Raw genomic sequence first — 24,262 nt, 5'->3', positions numbered from 1 at the left:
AGCAGCTGAGCAGGCATTGCATGACCTCCTGAGGAGGTGGACAGGCCTCAAATTCTTGGTGTGTGCCCGACTGCCCATGCGGGCGCGCACCTCAGAGGGACACTGGCCTAGAGCAGCGTTTCTCAACCTTTTGCATAAAGTATCCCCAGACCTCCTACTCTAAGCCAATGCAGCCACCCCTCCCGCAGAGCCAGGCACCCCTAGCTCCCCCGCTCTAACCCAAGGTCTCTCCCCTCCCCCAGAGCCAGGCACCGGACGTATGGTAACCCCACTTTTGAAGTGCCTGCTCCTGCAGCCTGGCCCTGCCTCAGCAGCTTGTCTGCAGGAAGCAAATGGCCCGCCAGCGCCAGGCGCGCCGCGTGGGGCTGTGTGCTCCCACCTCACCCTGGTGCCCCTTAGCGTGGTCCCCAGGGGCAACTGCCCCCTCACTACGCCATTGATGTGGGGGGGACCCTTTGGAGCAAAGTTTATGCCGCTTGACTGCCTTTTAGCTCCTCTGCGCAAAACCACGGGGAAGTGGAGATGGGGATGGGTTGTACTGAGCTGTTGGCGGGGTGGGGGATGCGCTTCTCCAGGTTCAGCCACCCTCCCTGCTCGAGCACCCCGGGGAGGCTGCCCGAGAGGAAACCAACTAGGAGAGGTGGCTGTGGAAATGATATTTTCCCTACCCAAACCCGCCCCCCAACTTGGAACTGCCCTGGTTCTCATTGCAGCTGCCGCCCACACGCTTTTCCCACCAGCGTTGGGGCGCATGCGCAGAGCGGCTGATAACATCTGGGCGCACGGCTCCAAACATTCAATTTGACAGGCACGTGCCTCCGCCCCCTCCCTGCCCCCCTTTTCAGGGCAAAATCCCAGACATCTCACGTGTGTTGATGCGCCCCCAGCCTCCTCTTGCGTACCCCTAAGGGTGTGCGTACACTGAGCTAGACCATCCCCAACAGCCTGCTCTTCAGTATCTCCAGAGACGGAGATTCTACAACCTCCCTGGGCAATTTACTCCACTGCTCAACCACTCGGCCAGGCAGGACGTTTTCCTCATGTCCATCCTCAACCTCCCTGGCTGCAGTTTAAGCCCATTGCTCCTTGTCCTTCCTCAGAGGCCGAGGGGAACAAGTTTTCTTCCTTCTCCTGTTAAAAACATTTTAGGTTACAGGCTGGATCTCCCTAGTCCAGCACCCTCGGGACTTGCCCGGTCCCAAATGAGGGAATTGGCCAGACGAGAGGAGAACCCGTCACCCGGCTTTCTAGTCTGCCGCTGGCTCTGCTTTCGGCTCTCACTGCTAATGGCCTGGGCCAGGATGCCTACCAGCGGTCCCCGCCCAGTGAGCTGCTGTGCAGCCCCAGCTCAGCTCCTCTGCCAGGCTGCCATCCCTGCGCCTCCCCATGCCAGACTGCCACAGCCCTGTCACTCCCCCCCGGATCTGGCTCCCCTACTGGGCTGCTGCATGGCCCCAGCTCCAGCTCCCTGGCATGCGCAGCTCTAAACCCTGCCAGGCTGCCACATGGCCCTTGTTTCCCAGTTCACGTGGCTCCCTGCCGGGCTGCCACTCAACCCCAGGGCTGGCTCTCCTGCCAGCCCTTCTGCTAGTGCAGCCCCGGCTCCCCCGTTGCACTGCTGCTAGCCTCATCGGGCTCCCAGCAGCCAGCCCTTCTGCTGCCTAACTCTCAGCCACCAGGGCTCTCTGGTCCTGGAACAACTGTGGTTCTGCCAGACCAGAGGTCCCAGTTTAGGGTGGTGTAACCTATACTTGAAAGCTGTCATGTCCCCTCAAGTCTTATTTCCAGAATAAACCAACCTAATTCTTCAATCTTCCCCATATGTCATATTTTCTAGATCTTTAATCATTTGTGCTGCTCTTCTGTGTATCTTCTCTAAGGCTACGTCTACACTGGCCCCTTTTCCGGAAGGGGCATGTAAATTTCACTAGTCGTCGTAGGGAAATCCGCGGGGGATTTAAATATCCCCCGCGGCATTTAAATAAAAATGTCCACCGCTTTTTTCCGGCTTTTAAAAAAGCCGGAAAAGAGCGTCTAGACTGGCCCCGATCCTCCGGAAAAAGTGCCCTTTTCCGGAGGCTCTTATTCCTACTTCAAAGTAAGAATAAGAGCCTCCGGAAAAGGGCACTTTTTCCGGAGGATCGGGGCCAGTCTAGACGCTCTTTTCCGGCTTTTTTAAAAGCCGGAAAAAAGCGGCGGACATTTTTATTTAAATGCCGCGGGGGATATTTAAATCCCCCGCGGATTTCCCTACGACGACTAGTGAAATTTACATGCCCCTTCCGGAAAAGGGGCCAGTGTAGACGTAGCCCAAATCTTTTCTGAAACGCTGTGCCCAGAACTGGACACAATACTCTAGCTGAGGTCCAATCAGAGCAGAGCAGAGCAGAGCTGAAGAATTACTTCTCTTTTCTTATTTACAAGAATCCAGCTAATATATCCCAGAATGACGTTTGCTTTTTTTGCAACAATGTTACAACGTTGACTCATATTTAGCTTGTGATCCATTATAACCCCTACATGTCTTTCTGCAGAACTCTTGCCTTGGCAGACATTTCCCTTTTTGTCTGCATGCAGTTGACTGTCCCTTCCTAAGTGGAATACTTTGCATGTGTCCCTGTCCCTATTTGCCTTAGACCATTTTTTCAGTTTGTCCAGATCATTTTGAACGATAATCTATTCTCCAAGGAACTTGCAACCCCTTCCCAGCTTTCCCTCTGCAAACTTTATAAATGTACTCTCTATGCCATTATTTAAATCTTTGAGGAAAATATTGAGTAGAACTAGATCCAAAATTGATCCTTGCAGAACCCTTCTCATTATGACCTTCCAACATGATTGTGAACCATTGATAACTACTCCTTGGGAACAGTTTTCCAATCAGTTGTGCACTCATCTTATGGTAGCTCCATTTAGCACCAATTTTTAAAAAAATTCTATCCTATGGATCTTTACTGACCCAAAGTTTGGGTCCCTACTCAGATTTGGACTTTCAGACCCACAACAAATATCTGTACCACTTGAATGAATGGAGTAAATGGCTACACATATTATTGCCTATGCGTATGTCTACACTGAACAGCTATTATCTCGAAATAGCTACACAAGCTGCTCGCTATTTGAAATACTTTTCGAAGTAATGGGAGCACTATCTTGCCATCTTGCACGAGGGATAAGGGATAGCTTGAAGTAGTGCGTTATTTTGAAATTTGGCACTGTGTAGATGCGCCAAATTTCAAAATAGCTTATTTTGAAATAGTTTCTAAATAAGATATGCAATTCGTGTAGCTTCTAAACAACCAGCGGGGTCCCTTGACAATCAAAATAGTAAAGGACTATTCAAGGAAAACAAGGTCAATGATGAGAAACTAAATTAATTCTTTTGATCAGACTTCCCGGCTGAGGATGTGAGGGAGAGTCCCAAACACAAGCCATTCTTTTTAGGTGACAAATCTGAGGAACTGTCCCGGACTGAGGTGTCAGAGGTTTTGGAAAAAACTGATAACCAATAAGAAATCACCAGGACCAGATAGTAGTCACCCAAGAGTTCTGAAAGAACTCAAATGCTATATTGCAAAATTACTGCACTATGTAATTTATCATTTCACTCAGCTTTTGTACCAGAGAACTGGAGGATAGCTTACATGATGCCAATTTTTAAAAAAGGCTCCAAAGACGATCCTGGCAATTACAGACTAGAAAGCCTAACTTCAGTACCAGGCAAACTACAGGAAAGAATAAAATTGTCAGACTCATAGATGAACAATACGTGATAGGGAAGAGTCAACATGGTGTTGGAAAGGGAAAGCATGCCTTACCAATCTATGCTAACCAGTAGATAGAGTGTACTTAGATTGTCAGAAAGCCTTTGACAAGATCCCCTATCAAAGGCTCTTAAGCAAAGGAGGCTGTCATGGAATAAGAGGGAAGGTCATCTCATGGATCAGTAACTGGTTAAAAGCTAGGAAAGAAAAGGCAACAAACACTGTCAGTTTTCAGAAAGAGGCAAATAGCGTGGCTAAGGATTTGTACTAGGACCAGTAATGTTCAACATAAAAGATCTCAAAAAAGGGTTATACAGTGAGGTGGTAAAATTTGCAGATAACACAAAATGACTCAAGATAGCTAAGTCCAAAGCAGACTGTGAAGTGTTACAAAGGGATCTCAAAAAACTAGACAACTGGGTAACAAAATGACAGATGAAATTCAAAGTTTTAAATATCAGAGGGGTAGCTGTGTTGGTTTGAATCTGCAAAAGCGACAAGAAGTCCTGTGGCACCTTATAGACTAACAGATTTATTGGAGCATAAGCTTTCATGGGCTGCATCTGACGAAGTGGGTCTTTGCCCAGGAAAGCTTGTGCTCCAATAAATCTGTTAGTCTATAACAGTGTTTCTTAAACTTTTTGAGACCAAGGAACACCAAACAATATTTTTTTTATGAGGAACACCAAGGATTTTTTGTTGAGCCAAAAAAAAAAAAAATAGGGGAGGGGCTAGGGTGTGTGTGAAGTAATTGGGCAGAAAAAAAAAGTCGCCTGCCCCTTTAAGGGCGGCCATTTTTAACTCTGTTGTTCTCTGCGGCACACCTCCGACTGCCTTGCAGCACACCAGTGTTCCCTGGAACACAGTTTAAGAAACACTGGTCTATAAGGTGCCAACAGGACTCCTCAATGTTTTAAATGTAAGTAATGCACATTGGAACACAATCTCAATCATACATATAAAATGATGGGGTCTAAATTAGTTGTTACTGCTCAAGAAAAAGCTCTTGGAGTTATTGTGGCTAGTTCTCTGAAAACGTGCAGCAGCAGTCAAAATGGTCTGGAATCACTTAGCAATGAGATACCACAATGCAGTGTTTCTCAAGTTGTGCTCCGTGGAGCCATCTCCAGGGGCTCCGCGAGGCTGACAAACTGGAAACATCGATAGGTACAACACATACAATCAATGGACCTCAGGGGCTCCGCATACATTTTTATGCATGTAAAGGGCTCCGGAGCCCAAAAAGTTTGAGAACCGCTGCCACAACGTATACATTCAACACATTGCTTAAATGAGTTTAAAAAACAATACAAGGGTAAACTCGTTGATTTTCAAAAACAGTCAGGACCATTTTCAAGACTCTTCTTATCCCAAACTCAGCAATCATTGAAGTCTTCATTGAAAGCTGCTGCCAAGTTTTTGGTGGTTTTTTTGCTACTCAAAAACAGATTAAACAAAAATATTTTAAACGCAAAAGTATATGTATTTGTTCAGGTTCACAGACCTCAAAACTAGCTGAACTAGATTTGGTTCAAATTATATTAACCAAAAAATAAAAAGTTATCTTGAAACAGATACCATTTAGGATAAATTTCCATCGCAGAAGATAGTTTGAGTTTAAACCAGCCTAAAGAGTGATTTAAGATCAGAATGACCAATTCCATCTTAGCTATAGTGACACTAGACTACTCCTTAATAAAAGCCTGTTACTATACATATGACACCCAAGCCCAGAAGTGGATTTCTCAAGACCCAGTGATGAATGCCCACATATCCAATGCAGACAGAGAAGTGGAAGAGTTTTAACAAGTCAGTCAATGGAGCTTGCACTTTGTTAGCTTTTTCATACAATCAATACTTTAGTAAGTTACAAAAGCTGGGTTGAGGCTTTGCTAAATATTTTTTTACCGTAAGTGAATACGTGGGAGGTGTCTGTCTTCAGGGAAAGGCTTTACATTATTTTTTTAAAATCAGCAGTTCCTTACATATTTTTAATTAGGCCTCATTTTAAAGCTTGGAATCTGCATTAAAATTATTTTTCTTACTTTGGTAAGTCAATATAGAAAACAAAACAAAAACTACACAAGGAAAAAATCAGCCGTCTGATTTTTAAATCAGATCATTCTGCTTCATTTCAGAACACAGTGAAATTACTGTCTAATAAGACTAGCATTTGCAGAGCACAAATATCTCTGGGGATGTCATATAACAAACAAAACTGCTGCTCAAAAATAGCAAAATCAAATAAACATTTCTAATACAGATGGATGTATCTGCTTAGGAAAATGAGGGAGGCGATGAGGAATTTGAGTTGGTTTTATCCTTGGAGACTGGGTGCCAAACACAGGCTAAACTGATCCTGCTGTGTTCTGAATTTAAACAAAGTAGTTCTGACCAGCCCAGTGGCTTACTCTTTTTTGGTGTACGGGAGACCCAGTCACAGAAACGTGTGGGAATACCCTGCATTGCTCAGCAGAGATCCTCTTGTGCGGAGTTTGGAGCCATTCAACGCTTGTCCTCAGGGAGTTCAGTTTAGTCTGAGCTGGCCCAAGGGCCAGTGGCTGTTAAATGGGACTCAGCGGATGCAGGAGAAGGGAGGACCAGGGAGATTCTCAGCACTTGCCCAGGGCAGCACTGGACTGCCATCAATCACAACTCAACTGGTAGCAGGATGCAGAGAGCTATGGAGACAGGATCTTGGAGACGGGATGAACTCTCTGTACCTAGGGCTGCCAGGTGTCCGGCACTGACCCGCACAGGCTGCTATTTTCGCCTCCTGTCCAGTAAAAAAAAATTCAGAAAACACCTGAAATGTCCTACAACGTCCGGGACTTTCTGATTGTTATCCCGGCCAGGAGGCGAATATCCCGGGTGCTCACCTGGTTCCGCAGAGGAGCTGTCCGGCCCGGAGCAGGGAGACAAGGTGGCAGACGGCCGCCGGCTGCCTGTTAGGGCCAAAAAGCCTCAAAGGGCATTTCTTAAAGGAGCCATGCTGGTTTTTTTTTAATTTTATTTTTTTTAAGCTTAATAACTCTCGGGGTCCTTTTCCCTCTCCCCCCCTCAACAACTTTGGTCTCCCCTTTTTTCTCAACAGAATTTTTTCCCCGGTGTTTTTTTGGGGGGGAGAGGGTGTTTGGTATTTTTGGTTAAACCATTTGGCAACCCTATTTGTATGATGTCCAGTCCAATTTCTATTTAGGTTTCAGTCTAGTATTTTATTAGAACTCCAGATGTGGCTCTTAGTCCACTGCCCTATTGGAAATTTCTTCAACAGGTAATGTCAACGGCAGGGTCATAACAGCAATGAGTTCAGAATAAGAGAGATGGGATGCCCAAAATGCCACTGGTAATTGTGAGAACACTAACGTCCTACAAACCTCATGTTTCAGGGATCATGGCCTATACAAATCCTCCTCAAAAACTGAGAGTGTGTAACAGTCACAAAGAGGCTATGTGTAGGATCAAAGCTGTGGCAAACACAATAGAAAAGACAGAATGATTTGTAATAGACAAAGCAACAAGTTCTAAACTCCTGGTTATTATAAAGTCCTCCCTGGAGAAGTTGTCAGAGTTTACAGTGGCAATGAACTATTGCTGAGTCTTGGCTCTTATAAAACGTAAAGCAGAAGCAGAACGGTTATAATGAATATGAACTGAAAGTAGCCAAACTTTATGAAAGATGTGAACTAGCTATTTCTTGGCTGACAGAGTGTACACACAGAAAAAAAATCTTATGGCTTGCCCTCCTTCAGTTCACTGATGGGGGAAAGACATTTTTAAAATCTACTGATTGAGGCTGTGAGGAGATACACTCCTTCATGGTAGCTTAATCAGACTTCTTCTGTGATGTGAATCCACCAATTTTGGGGGTATATTGACTGTCTTGTAGAAGGGAGACTGACTGCTTTCTGCAAATACAACTTCCTCTCTTGATGGGCTTTCCAAGAGTCTGGGGTTACAGAAGAATTATCACTTTGGGCAGAATCAAGCCCAATTAATATTATAATGACCATTCAGCGGCAGAGAAGACAACAGTTTATAAAGAGTGGTATTTCTATATGGAAAGCTATTACAAACTCCACAGAGAGCAAAAGCATTTATAGGGGCTATTGGCTGCTATTTTGCTTTAGTTATGAGCAGGGCTGATAAGCAATTAAAAATATTAATCGCCCTGTTAAACAAAAATAGAATGCTATTTATTTAAATATTTTGGATGTTTTCTACATTTGCAAATACATTAATTTTGATTACACACACACACATCCGATTAAATAAATATAAAATTAGTGCTGCACACTTTGCGCTGTATTGTATGTGTGTATTGTGACGAAGCTCCTACGTAAACTTGGTGGGTCCTCAGGAAGATTTGCGTGCCTCAGAGGCTCACAGGAGCTCTCAGTTTTAGGCACCATGCCTAGGGCACTAGTTTGCTGTTTGTTGAACTCTTTTCATCATTGGCCAGTGTATGGTAAAAGGGGAGAATAAACTCCAAAGTCATTTTTCCCCACGTGGAAATGGGGAAGTGGGTGTTGGGGAGAACCCAGGCTCATCCTCCACTCCGGGTTTCAGAGTAGGGCCCTGTAGTAGCAGCTGCCTATGTGAGTCCCTGACACCTGCTAAAAGACAGCTCCAAAACCTCTGGGCTACTTCCCCACACTTTCCCCAGCTCCTTCCTTTTCTCTGGATCATCCTCCTAATGTCCACTTGTTTTCCTCCTACCAGCAGCGCTTTTCTCCATCCTCTCAGCTACACATGCCTACCACCAATGGCAGGCAAGCTCCTATTATAGCCAATCTCTACTGGTTTCACTAATTAACCCCAGGTGTCCTAATCAGCCCAGGCTTCCCTGACTCTGCAGGCCTGCTCAATTAGCCCCTGGTGTTCAACTACCCTTGACTGCTTCTGCTGGGTCTAAACCAGCCCCTCCCCGTTACCCTGGGAACAGAGCTCTCCTCAGTCTGAGGCCAATATATCTCCTATATCTCCCCCTCCACTACTTTTTTGTAACCTTCGGATCTGGCCCCATCACAGAGACAGAGAGAGAGCGAGAGCGAGAGCGAGAGAGTGTCAATATCTATGCGCACACAGATTATATAATGAAAGGATTTGTCAATTTGTTCAAGAAATCCTCCCAAATGGTAATAGTGAAGACCACCACATTCAGTATAGAGCTTCCTCTTATCATAACTGAAAGCAACGTAAGGATTTGGTTGTGCTAGGAAATGGGATGTGATTTATAAAACTATATGGAAAAGAGACAGAATCACCAGGCAGGTGAAAGGGACTGGCTGGCTGGGTCCCCCCATGCCTTCTATTCCTCAGGCCCCCTTTACAGAGGACAGGGGGGCCTGAAGCTCCCTCCCCCTCCCAGATTCCTACTGGGACATTGCTGGCTGTTCCCTTTTGTCAGGGAGTAAGGGGAAAGTGCACAATTTGCTGCATTCTTCACTATGGCTGGAGAGCGCAGGGGGCAGATGAATTGTACACTTTGCTCTTGCTTCCTGACAGGGACAGGAAGGGAAAGAGCAAGCATCCCTGGTATTAATCTTGAGGATTGGGGCGTTGCACACACACACAGTCCCCTGCCTAAAGCCCCTCCTCATCCCCCCAACCCAGAGTCCTGCACCTCCCACACTTTCATCCCCTTGCCCTGAGCCCCTCCTTAAGGGCCCGAGCAATGCTAAGTAATAGAGTTGCCAGATGGTTTAACACAAAATACCGAACACCTTCCTCCCCACCAAAAAAACGCTGGGAAAAATTCTTTCGAGGAAAAAGAAGGGGGAGACCAAAGTTGTTAAGCAAAAGTTGCACCACTGCCTCCAGTTTGGGGCCATACAGTAACCCCCAATGCACCCACCCCATCCCCCTGAGCCAGGCCCCCTCAGTACCCTCATCCCAATGCACTCACCCCTCCCCCAGAGCCAGGCCCCGCTAGCGCCCCCCCATCCCAGTGCACTCACCCCTCCCCCTGAGCCAGGCATCCCCAGTGCCGGGAGCACCCCCCTCCCTGTCCTCGCAGAGCCAGGCACCAGAGGAACGGGATGGCCGGGTAAGTTAATGTTACAGTAAAACTCCAATAGTCCAGCACTCCTGATAGTCCAGCATCAAAATGGCAAGAGCCTAGTGAGTGAGCTTCGGCAAAAAATGAGTCACAAGGTAACAGCGGCAGCAGCTGAACTGAGCAAAAAGGGTAAAAAAGGCTTAAAAAAACTAAAACATTACAGTATACTGTATACAGTATGTACAATAAAAAGGGTTAAGAACACTTTATATACAGTATATAATGTATACAGTGTATATATATATATATAACCATCTTACAGTACCTCCTGATAGTCCAGCATATTTGATAATCCGGCACCACCTAGGTCCCATAGGTTCTGCATTATCGGAAGTCTACTGTACTTTTAAAGTTGCTGCTCCTGCCGCCCGGCCCGGTTGCTTCGGCTCACATTGTGTAGAGGGAGGCATCACATGGCCAGCTCCCGGGTCTCTGCTGGTCACGTGGGCCAGAGCAGTGTGCGCTCTGCTCCCACCCCAGCCTGACACCTCCCTAGTGTGGTGCCCGGCAAGTGCCACCATCTGCCCCCCTTCGCTACGATTCTGCCACACCCCTCACTCCCCCACTCCCTCCAGACGCGGTAGGAGAAAACTGTCCCCGCTGGGCTTCCGTCTGAGGGAAACAGGAAATACCGGACATTTCACGTCTGGTATTTTCTGTTTTTTTTACCGGATGGAGTCTGCAAATAGCGGATTTTCCGGGTGAATACCGGACACCTGGCAACCCTATTAAGTAAGTGTGCTAGCTACAAATATTTGCACTGTAAAAAACAAAAACAGTATTTCTGAATTCACCTCATGCATGTACAGTAGTGCAATCTCTTTATCACGAAAGACAAACTTACAAATGTAGAATTATGTACAAAAAAACTGCATTAAAATAATACAAAATCTTTAGCATCTATGGCATGTAAACATCTTGCAACACTGACTACGATAGTGCCATGCAAACATCTGTTCTCACTTTCAGGCAACTTCATATACATAGTATCCCAATGTCTGTGACTCTGTCACGCTGAAATGCTGGCTGTTCCGTCTGGGGGGCGCTGCTGCCTTCCGCCGTGGCCGTGAACGTGAACGTCATCGTTCTGCCCCCCTTTGCCTCCCGCCGTGGTACTCGGCTGACTTCTGTGCCGCTCAGCTGGGCTGCTGCAGGGGAGCCCAAACAGCTGCTTGCTCCCCTGCAGAGGCCCAGCTGAGCAGCCCAGAAGTCAGCTGAGTGCCACGGCGGGATGAGAAGGGAGGCGGGGCGGTGACGTGCGGCGTGACAGCAGCTCCAGGCCCTGCCCCCTGGCTGCGAACGTCACCACTCCACCCTCCTTCGCCTCCCGCCATGGCACTCGGCTCACTTCTGTGCCGCTCAGCCAGGCCACTGCAGGGGAGCTCAAACGGTCGCTTGCTCCCCGGCAGCGGCCCGGCTGAGTAGCACAGAAGTCAGCCGAGTGCCACGGCGGGACGAGAAGGGGGGTGGGGTGGTGACATGCAGCGTGACAGCGGCTTCAGGCTCCGCCCCTGGCAGAGAACAGACCCTGGCTGGGGGGTGGGCGGGGCAGGTGGAGAACATTTGCAGGATCAGTGCTGGGGTGAAGAGAAATGGTGCAGGGGACAGCTGAAGCTCATAGACAGCCACTCAGCCGGGCTGCCACACAGGAGCAAGCAGCTCAAACAGCCCGGGGATATGATGGAGGTCTATCAAATCATGACTGGTCTGGAAAAAGCGAATAAGAAAAAGTTATTTACTTGTTCCCATGACATAAGAACTAGGGGTCACCAAATGAAATTAATAGGTAACAGGTTTAAAACAAAGAAAAGGACGTTTTTCTTCACTCAGCACATAGTCAACCTGTGGAACTCCTTGCCAGAGGATGTGGTGAAGGCTGGAACTTTAACAGGATTCAAAAAAGAGCTAGATAGATTCGTGGAGGGTAGGTTCATCAATGGCTATTAGCCAGGATGGGTAGGAACAGTATCCCTAACCTCTGTCAGAGGCTGGAAATGGGTGACAGGAGAGGGATCACTTGATGATTCCGTGTTCTGTTCATACCCTTTGGGGGCACCTGGCATTGGCCACTGTTGGCAGACAGGATGCTGGGCTAAATGGACCTTTGGTCTGACATACAAGGGAATTGGCTGGGAGCTTTCTCAGACTATTACTGAAGTTGCAGGGTGCTGAATTTCTTGCAAACATGTGAGGCATTTGGGTTAAACAGATGTTAATAAAAACATAAAACAAAAAGCATTTCAAATATTCCGACTAAAATCCCCTTTGCTTCTCAGTTGCTTTCTCTTCCTTAGTAATTGTGCTATTGGTTTTCCAATCATCCAGGGATTCTTCCAGGAAAAACAAGGTAGGCAAGATCACAGGCGCTAACTCGGTGGATTCTCCTGGAGTCCTGGAGCACTCACAGAAAAAAACAGTAAGAGCTTTGCAGCCAGCTCCTCCCCCCAGTATCTCCTGCCTGCTGACATGCCCTGCCAATGAACTCCTCCTCCTCCGTCCCAGCACCTTTCACCTGCAGTGATCAGCTGTTCTGCAATACCAGGCGGATGCACGGAGTAGACGGAGCAAGCTCCTGTTCCCAACCCCTGGGGCAAAAATCCATTCCATATCCAGTTCTCACATAGGGTATGTCTACACTACAGCGTTAATTCGAGTTAACTTAATTCAAAATAGTTATTTCAAATTAAGCTAATTCGAAATAACGCATCTATACACAAAAACTATTTCGAAATAGCGTTTTGCTATTTCCAAATAGTGTGTCCACACTGAGTGGACCCTGAACCGAAGTTAAGGCTGGCCGGAACCAGTGCCAGCAGGGCATCAGGTTAGGACTTAGTGTGTGGGGCTGCTGCCTGAGGCTATCTCAGCTCCATGGTTAAAGGGACCCTACCCCCACTCCAGACAGACAGTTCTCAGGGTTCTCTGCTTGCTTATCTACCTCGATGAGGGACAGCAAAGCAGTCCTGTCTTGGAGTGCCCTGAGTGCCTGCACTCGGGACACCACAGCACTCCGCCACATGGAGCCAGAGTTGCCCCTGGGCATGTTGGTGCATCTCGTGCGGTCATTGCCATCAGCTCGGCTTCACTTGCTGCAGGCTGCCATCCGGGGAGTCCATCGGGGGGCTATCAGGATCCAGGAGGCCCTGCAGGAGAGCGTCCACCCCGAGGAGCCCTCAGAGCCACCCCAGTCCTCCCCACTGGGGGCTCATGCCCCATTCCTCCCTCACGTCCTTCCACTTACCCCCCCTAGTGCCTCTTCCTGATGTCAAACAAAAACCACTTATGTTCAAAAATAGAAACTGGGTTTATGGAACAAAACTAGGGGAGGAGGATGAACCTCTGGGGATACTGGGAAAAGGAGGTGGGAGAGGGGAAGAGAGAGGGCGAGAAAGGGGAGGAGGAAACCTGGGAGGAGGGAGCTGGAAGGGGGAAGCAAGGGGAAGAAGGGGGAGGGGAAACTCAGGGCCCAGGGTTGGGGCTCTCGCCAGACCAACTTGATTTTCATGCAAACCTGCTCCTGGGTTCACATGTGGCCTTTGGTGGCCAGGCTGGCAGCTATCCTGCCATAGACAGCCGCATTCCTCCATCTAGGGCTGAGATCACGGACGTTGGGGGCATCCCCCCTAAACCTGAAAAAGGTCCATGATCTCTGCCCTGGACCAGGAAGGCGCCTGCCTTCTCCAGCCCCTGGCAGGCTCCTGGGAGCTGGCAGACTGCTCCTGGGGAGCGGTGGAGGGCTGGCTGCCAGTGGCTTGCTGGCTTATGTTTTGGGGCCACTGGGTCAGGGCAGTGACTGCTGGCTCTGGGCTGCCAGGCTTGGAGCTGGCACAGGCACTGTGGTCAGAGTCTATCCCTTGAATGGCTCCAGGGCTGGGGGAGAGGAGAGTAAGTTTTCCTGGTTGTGCCCAGAGTGGCCACCAGGGCTCCCTGGGAAGGGCTGGAGGCCTCCTATTTCGAATTAAGTGTCTACACAGCACTTAAATCAAAATAGCTATTTCGAATTTGGCGTTACTCCTCGTAGAATGAGGTTTACCAAATTTGAATTAAGCGCTCCGCTATTTTGAATTAAATTCAAAATAGTGGTTTGCATGTATAGACGCTATTGAAGTTAATTTGAAATAACGGCTGCTATTTTGAATTAACTTTGCAATGTAGACTTACCCATAGAGAATGTATCAGATATTAAATTGATAAGAACAGACATTACACATGATCTTAGCCTTCAAGAGTATGCAGGAAACACTGGTGGGAGGGGGAGGAGAGGGTACCAGGTGTGCTCAGGGTAGAAGGCAGAACAGGGTGGGAAGAGGTGGGGTGAGATAGAGGCTTGGGGAAAGGGATGGAATAGGGGTGGGACCTGGGATGTGGCAGGGGTTGAGCACCCCTGGGGCAAGGAGGAAGCGGATGCCTGTGGACAAGAAACAAACTAGCAGGAAAAAAAACAAGACACAACCCAAAAAACCTCTCCCTTTGTGAGTTAAAGACTTTCATGCCTTTTTAGTATAGCATTAATAAACAGAGAGGCACAAAACCCCTTTTCACTGTGCAGGTTATCTTTATGTCTTTAGAAGAGTTTCTTTTATTCTTGGGCATTCATGTGAGGGTTTCACTATACTTCACAATAGATTTTGGTAAGCACTCATTTTTAAACCCAATTTTATGACTTTCACAGTGGTTCATGTTTCATTGGACTCCACTAAGTATTGTTAGTTCTCAACAAATTTCCTAGTTTCACTCCAGAGTAATGTGAAGTGTTGGCCCCACACATCTCATATTTGTCAGAACCCAACAAATAAATGGTGAGACCTGGGAACAAGCCACTGTAAAACCGTGAAATCTTGTTACCAAAAATGTCTGGGGAAATGTAACACGGGGGAAACAATAGCTGAGAATTAACTCCTCCATGGCACTTTCATTACATAGGAAATCTCAGATCCTAGCATCCAGTGTACCCACACAGTCCATTCCTAACCAACCATGAAAACTTTGACAATGCTGGTGAAGATTCACATTTGCTGCCAGTGAAAACATTTTCCTTTCCAAAGTGTGGCCATTTACACAGTAAGCCCTTCCTACTTCAGAGCAGCAGTGGCGCATTATCAAGGGACGCTGTGTTGGCACCATGACATTTATGAAGCCCACCTTTAGCTAGAAAGGAAGGAAAAAGATGAAAACAGGACATCCTTCATGCTAACAGGAAAAGAAGAAGAAAAACACCATCAACCTGACTAAAAGTAGTAAAATACAGCGCGGAATACAATCTGTTCAGTAATCAGCTAGGAAATGTGTTCATTTCTTCTCAAGTGCCTATCCTGGCCTCCAAATATTTATAGCCATAATTAATTCTATATTTGTGATGTGTGTTGTAATATACAAATATTGCAATACTGCACAGTACAACTATCGTTCTAACTGCATACACAAATACACGACTGCACACTCTGTATCCTGTACTGCAAGAAAACTGCAACAACCCCACAAATAACTGAACTTTAGTCCCTCAATGGACTCCCTGGCTCAAATATCCAAAAATGAGAGGAGTTTTGCGGTAAATTAATAAACTTGGCCTCTGACAGACCAGGACAAAGAGCACATTTTATTAGCGGAGAATCCCTCCCACAGTGCACTACCTGTAGCTCCTCCTTAAACAAGGGCCATGCAGGCATTAGCTCATCAGCTGGTTTCAAATGCAACATTATTACACTCTGAGAAAGAAATTTAGTTGAAAGCAGTGAGTTTGCCTTGGGAGTTATGATGTGCTTTACTGATGCCATGTTAGGGGCTGTACAGCCACAGAACAAAAAGATGGCCTGTACCCCAAAAGTTGGTGCTTATAATTATGGACAGAGCAACCAAAACGACAAATGTTTATTCTTTTTTGGAAGGCTATTCCTGAAAACTGACTATCTGCTTTATGTACAAGGGCTGTCTGCCTGGAACAGATTATGAGATTTCTTTGTAACTTAAAAAGCAATTTGTTCTTCGATAGCCTAATCAAGAATGTAGATCAGAGTAAGCGTTTGCATAAGTCAGGATGTAATTAGCAAACATGCAGCTTCGGAGGCATTTTTACAGGGGCAGGCAACTCGGCTGCTTCTTGGTGTGGTATTCTCAAGCCCCAAGATTTCATTTTATGATGATGCTCTTCCTCTCTCTGTGTGTGTCCCCCACAGTGCAATTTGACATGATGCGGGCCTGTAACCTTATTGCTACTGTCGCCTTGACTGCTGGTCAGCTCATTTTCGTCTTGGGTCTAGTGGAACTGCCTATTATTCCACAGGATACCCAGTGGTGGGAAGAAGCCATAGCTGCTGTGTTCCAACTTGCCAGTAAGTACCTCTTTTTGCACATGGTAAGGTCTATCTAGATCAGAAAAGGCAGAGTATTCTGCTTTACTAATTCTTCAGAAAAACCAGAACAGCAATTAGTGTTTGAATTCCAAAGTAGGTCTCGCTAAACACAAGGAAGCCAAGTATCTCACGATGTAACAGGGCTAATACTAGAGGAACTCTAGAGAAGCATAAAGGTAGGACAGAATGAATATCGACAGTCATATTCAGTGTGACTATATGCCTTTACCTGACTGAATTTTAGTCCATGGAGATCTGCCAGATTGTAATGTGTGGCTATGACTCATAAAAATCCCTACAAACTGCAGAATGAAGCACGTTAGAAACACCGAATAAATGAAATTCCCATAGTAATTCTCATGGATAAAAACTGTATACAGAATCCAGTGGGGAAAGGAGGAAATGGTTTAATCTCTGCTCCACAGTGAAATCACTGGCATCAAATCAAACATTATACATTAGCCCCTTAATTTACTACACAAGTCAGTCAATCCATGTTTAGTACACTATGGCTACATGTATACTGCAAGGCTTTTCTGCAGAAGAGCCGTTCTTCCTCATTTTCTGAGGAAGAACAGCTCTTGTACAAAAGGGGGTTTTTGCATAAAAAGGAGTCATTTACCCAGCTCTTTTTTGCGCAAAAACCTCTTGTGCAAAAGAGATCTGAGGAGGAAATGAAAATGCGAGCATGACATATGCAAATAAGCACTCCATTTGCATTTCCTTTGGGGAAAAGCCTTGCAGTATAGATGTAGCCAAAGTGTCCAATCTTATAAGACATCCTTGCAAATAACAGTCATTGAATAGGCCTTCCATGCACAGACGGCTTGCAGGATTGGGTCCACGGTGTATAATTAAATGCTGATGTCATGTGTCTGATTTTTTACTTCTGTTTAAATCCACAGTAATAGTTCTAAACCAGTGTAAATCCATCGAGACCCCTGCAGTGACTCTGGGTTTTCATTACTGTAAGTAAGGTCAGAGACTAGTCCAGACACTTCAAAATGATGGTTCCTGTAGCAATAATAATTCAGTTGCTTTGCAGTGCCCCTGGTGAAGGATAGCAGCGATTCCCCTTCAAGCCTATGGGATTCTATGTCGAAGGAGGAGAAAAGGTTGTACAATACACACAGACACATATGGCTACGTCTAGACTGGCATGATTTTCCGCAAATGCTTTTAATGGAAAAGTTTTTCCGTTAAAGCATTTGCAGAGAAGAGCGTCTAGATTGGCATGGATGCTTTTCGGCAAAAGCACTTTTTGTGGAAAAACATCCGTGCCAATCTAGACGCGGTTTTGTGCAAGAAAGCCCCGATTGCCATTTTCGCGATAGGGGCTTTTTTGCGCAAAACAATACCACGTTGTCTACACTAGCCCTCTTGCGCAAAAGCATTTGCGCAAGAGGGCTTTTGCCCGAATGGGAGCAGCAGAGCATTTCCGCAAGAACACTGACAATCTTACATGAGATCATCAGTGTTCTTGCAGAAATTCAAGTGGCCAGTGTAGACAGCTGGCAAGTTTTTCCGCAAAAGCAGCTGCTTTTGCGGAAAAACTTGCCAGTGTAGACGCACCCATATTAGTTTTGGCTGTAATATATTACGTTTCCGAGTCTAGGAGGACCCTATGCACTCGTACAACTACCAGGATCCAAAACTCCAGCCTTAGCACAGCAAGGTCTGCACACAGCCTCTCCTTGTGAGATCAGCTGCACAGCACGCTGCTTTGTAAACTTTTGTCCAGTTCTTTCTTGCCTTTGATGTGAGGGCTGCCCTTCTCTGCTTCTCTCCCCTCCTCTCCTAAGCTCAGCATACATGTTTTCCACAGACAGGAAATGCATTCTGGCTCTGTTTAGATTTGTTGTTTCATTGACAAACAGTACAGTGGACAGCCGTGTGCCTTTCTTCTATCAAGGCTGCTAATTTTAGACTGGGCTTTTTTTTCTTCCTGTGCTGGAGTCTGTTTTAAATACAGTCAGAGAGAGACTGAAGGGCGCCAGGATATCCCGACACAGGAGAAGGAAATGCCTGCTATTACCTGTTATGCAAGCTGAACCTTGAAATCCCCAGTGCTGGGAGAGAGAAAGGGAGGAAAGCCAAAGTCGGAATGATTAACAAAACACTAATGAGAACAGTGAAAGAAAAACCAAATGAACTCCTGGACTCAACTGTCTATACTCAGAGGTGTGAAGAGAGGGTATCTGGCAGCGAGAAAAAGTGTTACAAAGAAAGACCATCAACTATTGGAATCAGAAGGCTCCTATTTGCAGATGAGCCTCATAGGAAGATGGAAAGGGGAACAAGATCAGTCATTAAATATACCGCTCCATTAGAGGAACCTTCATTGTTAGCTGGATGTTTTTCTCAGTCTTGCAATGAGTTATTTTGACCCATTCAAAGTCGTATGTGTAACATAATTCTCTCCAGGCCATACAGTGGCCATATTCTGCCATGAACACATTTAGGTAAAGAGGGAGAGAAACTTCCATGACCCCATCCAGACATCAGCTTCCTACAAGGAGCTCACTCCCTTTCTCAAGGGTGATGAGCGGTGGCCAGGCGGGAAGGAGGTCACCCCGACTAGCCATGTTAATCGTGCTCCTGGAAGGAGGCGTCAGGAGTGTACCTATGGCCCCTGATGTGTTCCTTTTACTGTCAAGAAACTCAAGTTGGCACAGAGATTTCATATGCAAAGTCTCCTGGATTAAGCACAACATTCCGCATTGTGACCAACGTGCCACTTCTTCTTTTTCTAAACCAATGTCCACATTCATAGTATGAGTGGGACCAAAAGGCCAGTTGATTGGAATCTACACTCTGGGGTGTTTTGTTTGTTTTCAGATGGGAGCAGGGATCTTTCTTCCTCAGAAACCGCAGGCAATAATTTATAGCCAATCCTACAATCCAGACTGAGAACCTCCCCCAGAAAGTTTCAGTGTAAACTAGCAAGTAGATAAAGAAGGGCAGACTTATAAGAAGAGAATAGTGGACATGAACCATGTATTTATAAGAACATTCTAGACAAGACATAGTCAAATGCAGACCATGGAGTTTCACACTGTGAAGCTCTGCCCTCTTCATTTTTAATATAGCATTTAACTTGGTGAGCATGATATTTCCATTTAAAACTTTCATTTCAGAGTTTTAAAATGAGCATGGCACACGTTAAACGGATTAAAAGCTCTTGATAGGACTCAAAATGTAATTGTAAATGGAGAATCTTCATTGAATAGGTGTATTTCTAGTGGGATCCTGCAGAGATCAGTTCTTGGCCCTTATGCTATTTAACCTTCGTATTAATGACCTGGAAGAAAATGTAAAATCATCACTGAAAAATTTTGCAGATTACAGCTAAGCTAAGCACACAATGTGTGTTTGAATACAGCTAAATGTAATCTTGACATCTAGAAACAAAGAATGTAGGTAGGCCATACCTATACAATGGAGGCTCTGCCTTGGGATGCAGTGACTCTGAAAAAGATGTGGGAATTGAGGTGGATAAACAGCTGAACATGAGCTCCCAGTGCAATACCCTGGCCAAAATAGCCAATAGGATCCTTGGATGCATAAACAGGGGAATCTTAAAAAGCAACTTATTTTACCTCTGCATTTGGCCCGGGTGCTGGGGTACTGCTGCAATAATCTGTCTAGTTCTGTGGCCCACAATACAAGAAGAATATGGATAAACTGAAGAAGATTCAGTACAAGTCAGAGATGGATTAAAAGATCTTGCCCAATCTTTCCTCCTGCAGTTCACCAGCAAGGGCTCCAAGGACCACTGGTGATTGCTGGCAGATTATGACCTTTATTCATGTTTTTGAACAGAAGTCTTCAATCTGTCTCTGAACACGTGTTGGATGTTTTCACCCTGAAAACCATCCTAGCAACACGGCATGTGTATTATGCTATGGTTTCCTATAATTACTGTAGTCTGAAGAAAAGTCACTGTTCTTACAGAAATCTGTGAGTTTCAAATGTTGTCCAACTCCATATGTCCCTAATCACTGCTTCTTAAATGACTACACAGTCGTCTCTGATGGATATACACCTTGTCAGTGCTTATGATGGATCATAGCCCTGTTTCTTTTTTATTTCTGCCACCTGCATGAGCATTTGACAGTCATGCGAAAGGATGACCTTCTGACAAAAAATAAAGCCTAGGAAGCAGGGAGGAAGGAAAGAAGAGAGGAAGTGGTGTTGCTCCAGTGGCTGCACTAGGATTCACACAGCTCCAGAACTACACAGCCTCATACCTTCCAGTTCACAGGGGAAAAAGTTGTTTGCTTTGAAAAAGTTATGTGGTGAAAAGAGAATTTTGTGTCACACTCACATTTCTTCCTAGAAGTTTTTTTTCCAAGAGATTGTTACAGATGCAACTTGATGAAGGCAAGGGTGGATTACAAAAATGCAGAGTGTAACAACCCTAATTGGAATGATGGATGGCAAAGGGGAATCTATAGAAGATTAACCTACTTGGAACACAGGCACTACCATATTTGATCAAACCCAAGATCTAGCTAGCCAAGTATCCTCTCTCTCATAGTGGCTAGTACAAGCCACTTCAGAGGAAGATGTAAAAACCCCACATAGGAACATATGTGATAATCAGCTCCCCACATTAGGTTTAATCCTGATCTCTAAGGGTATGCCTACAATACACTGTAAACCCAGATATCTGGGGCTCAGGCTTATGGAGTCATGTTTCCATGCATCCACACTGCATTTTAAACCTGGGTTTACAATTGCTGGATCCAGAACTCAGAACCATGCTAAAGTGTCCATACTACACAACACAGACTTTCTGACTCATGCCTGTGGCTTGAACTGCATCCACACCATAGAGTGACAGGGTTTGGACCCCAGTCACTACAGGACTTACAGGCCCAGGTCTTAAAGGCCTATTGATCTAATTCAGAAAGCTATGTACATTGACAGTAGGACAAGGTTCGGCTTAACTCTGAGTCAAAGCCTGAGTTTAGAATGCAGTATACACATACTCCAAATAGTAATAGAGAGGTAGCCGTGTTAGTCTGATCTTGGTAAAACAAAAGGAAAAAATATGTAGCACTTTAAAGACTAACAAGATAGTTTATTGGTGATGAGCTTTTGTGGGCCAGACCTACTTCTTCAGATCATAGTCTTTCAGAATATTATCTGAATAAGTGGGTCTGGCCCACAAAAGCTCATCACCTATTAAACTATCTTGTTAGTCTTTAAAGTGCTACATATTTTTCCCAAATAGTAAGGGATTGACTTAAGCTGTAAACATGAAGTTTATTTTTTTTCTTATTAAATTACAGTGACTCTGGATATTCTTGCGACCCAGATAACGGCCAGTCCTTATACTGAAGATAATAAGCACTGTCTCTCTGTTTGGCTTGCCATTTATAGGGACATTTGTGCATGGGCAGGGAGATACAATGGATGAGCTAACAGGATTCTCCATTTCTAACTTATATACCATTTATCTACAGACATCTCAATACAGTGCAGAACAACAGAACAGCCATCCTAGAACAAAGCTGAAGACATCAACCATGTAGCTAAATGATCACTTCTTGTCCTTCCACTCATCTCCATGCCTTCCTATGTGTCATGCCTTATTCCTGGGATCCCTCCACGACAGACAGATCCCTCCATGTCAATCTAAGTACTTATATGGCTCTCATCATCTTAATATCTCTTCAATTAAGACCGTTCTTAAAACAGACTTCTCTAAAATGCCCCAATTAGGGATACAAAGGACTAGTCGACTATCGGATAAGCAAATGCTTATCGGATAGTCGACAGGATAGTCGACTAGTCACTCCCCCCACTCTCTCAGATAGAGGCAGCAAGGAGGTGGGGAGAAGAGGGAGGTACTTAAAAGTGGCAGTGCCGCATGGAGCCCAGGGTCAACTGGGGAGTCCCCAGCTGATCCTGGGCTTCAAGCCACTTTGAAATGCCGTGCGGAGCCTGGGACCTCTGTGTGGTATTTCAAAGTGGCTTGTAGCCTGGGATCAGCTGGGGACTCCCCAGCTGACACTGGGCTCAGTGTGGCGCTGCTGCTTTGAAATGCCAGGTGGAGCCTGGGATCATGCGGCATTTCAAAGCGGCAGCATTGCTTACAGCCCAGGATCAGCTGGGGACTGGCGTGCCAACTTTGAAATATGCAAGAATCCCCAAGCAGGGGCTCTTGTGCATTTCAAAGAGGAAGAGCAGCATGGAGCCTGGGCCAACATGGGACTCTGAGGCTACGTCTACACTACAGGGTGTTTGCATAAAAACCCGCAGAGCGTCCATACCTCAAGGGCGTTTTTGCACAAGTAAAATCAATAGAATCAAAAGAACAGAAGGGTTTTTGCAGTGAAGGTATTCCTCTTTCTACGAGGAATAACTCCTTTTTGCGCAAGAGCTCTTGCAGAAAAAGGTGTCTCTAGACGGGCAAGAAGGGGTTTTTGTGCAAAAAGAGCCAATCTAAAAAAGCACAAGTGCCCTGGTGGCCATTCTATGACTAGCAATCAGAGCTTTCTTTCGAGAGATCATCCATGCAGTCATCCATCCACGCTCTCTTGCGCAAAAGCGCATTGCTTTTGCAATGCGCTTTTGAAGTGTGGGTGCAGTCTTGCGCAAGAAGTTTTTGCAGAAGATTTCTTCCGTAAAAAGCTTCTTGCACAAGAAGCCTGCAGTGTAGACATAGCCTGAGTCCCCCGCTGATCCTAAGCTCCATGCGGAAGTGCTTATCAACTAGTCAAGTAGTCAATGGAAATTCCATCAACTGCTTGACTAGTAAATGAATCACTAGTTAACATCCCTAGACCCAATACTTTCAAGTAAAGGACTAGGTAACAGAATGAAATGAAACACTGTAAATAATTGTTTTAAACCCCCCCTCCCAATGATGGAACATGACTTCTGTTCAATGCTCTTGATCCTTCACACTTCTCATTACATCTCTCCCCCAGTAATCTCAGACATTGTTTTTGTATTGCAAGCTTTTCAGGGCAAAGGCTGCAAAGCAAAACAGAATTAACAGAATCATTTTATTTCCATAAGTACTAATAAGCAATATATCTCATGGTCTGTACGCAGAATTGAATATTTAGCCCCAGGATTTCTGAATGCATCTCACTGTTGAATGTACCTCCAAGTTTGAAATACTGTGCATGACGAGCAAGGTCCCAGTCAGCTATGCAATCATGGAGTATGTGCAGAGTATAAATATATACCGATGTAGAAAACACACTGTGGAGAATAATAGCACTACAGATGTAAACAGACAAGATGACATAACAGCTTTTCATCTGTAATTTCTACTACACTGCATAAGTTTATATGTACATGGGTATAATGTATATATACAGCTGTCTCATAAGATAATATGTCTCACAAACTTCGTTTCCTAGTCACAGCCAAAGTCACTGAATTACTATTCTTCAGGACATCAGATGAAACTGATATCAGAAATGATGAACCCAGAGGTCTTGAAAAGCTCCGGAACATAGTCCATACTTCAAACTGAAATATGTAATGATAGTTAAAATTTTTAACAAGATCAATTGGCAGGAACTGCTCAGGCTGGCAGAGTTTTTACCAGGAACTTGACCCAAATCTCACTGAGATCAAAAGCAGTCCACTGACTTTCACTGACTTTGGTCAGGTCTCAAATATCAGAAATTAATAACAGCAAATCCGCAGCATCGAGGTCTACAGATGTATCCTTATCCAGATGTCTGGCTCATAAGAATTGTCTTAACATGTTATGATCCATGACTCCAATGTGACTTTTCTCCTCAAGTTTCTCAGTTGAGGCAAACAGATAATTAATAACTACTAAAGTGCTAACAATAGAAAATCATGGAACCATGTAGTACAGTGAAACCATTATAGGGTGTGCACAAACCTCCCTGCAATCCAGCTTTGTGGAATGAAGAATATAGAAGATCTTGTCCTTGTAGGGCCACAGACAGAAAAAAGGAGTGTGGCTACTAGTTCCATTTGGCGAGTTACTAGCTTTACACCATTTCCACACAAAATTCCCATAAGGGATACACACATTCTTTTCCAATACCCGGTGAAAGCATTGGAAAGGTAATGCAGCTGCTGTGGTA

At 45.4% G+C, this 24,262-nt stretch overlaps 2 protein-coding genes and 1 non-coding gene across 7 annotated transcripts in view; 1 reads left to right on the top strand and 2 right to left on the bottom strand.

Annotated features, from left to right (window-relative positions):
- IFT140 (intraflagellar transport 140) overlaps window positions 1–24,262 on the bottom strand; it is a 214,143-nt gene that overhangs the window by 63,371 nt on the left and 126,510 nt on the right. The window lies entirely within an intron of this gene.
- TMEM204 (transmembrane protein 204) overlaps window positions 1–24,262 on the top strand; it is a 50,012-nt gene that overhangs the window by 19,887 nt on the left and 5,863 nt on the right. The window contains exon 2 of the mRNA XM_006130026.3: window positions 15,999–16,154. Coding sequence (XP_006130088.1) covers window positions 15,999–16,154 — 156 coding nt within the window. The remainder of the gene's footprint in view (window positions 1–15,998; window positions 16,155–24,262) is intronic.
- LOC112546937 (U2 spliceosomal RNA) lies at window positions 13,871–14,069 on the bottom strand. The gene has a single exon (XR_003090662.1). It is a non-coding gene; the product is annotated as a U2 spliceosomal RNA (small nuclear RNA).

This window comes from Pelodiscus sinensis, chromosome 15 (assembly GCF_052426305.1).
Source record: "Pelodiscus sinensis isolate ZL-2025 chromosome 15, ASM5242630v1, whole genome shotgun sequence".
NCBI classification, from domain to species: Eukaryota; Metazoa; Chordata; order Testudines; family Trionychidae; genus Pelodiscus; species Pelodiscus sinensis.
Note: the sequence above shows the minus strand (reverse complement) of the source record. Positions and strands in the feature narration are given on the sequence as shown.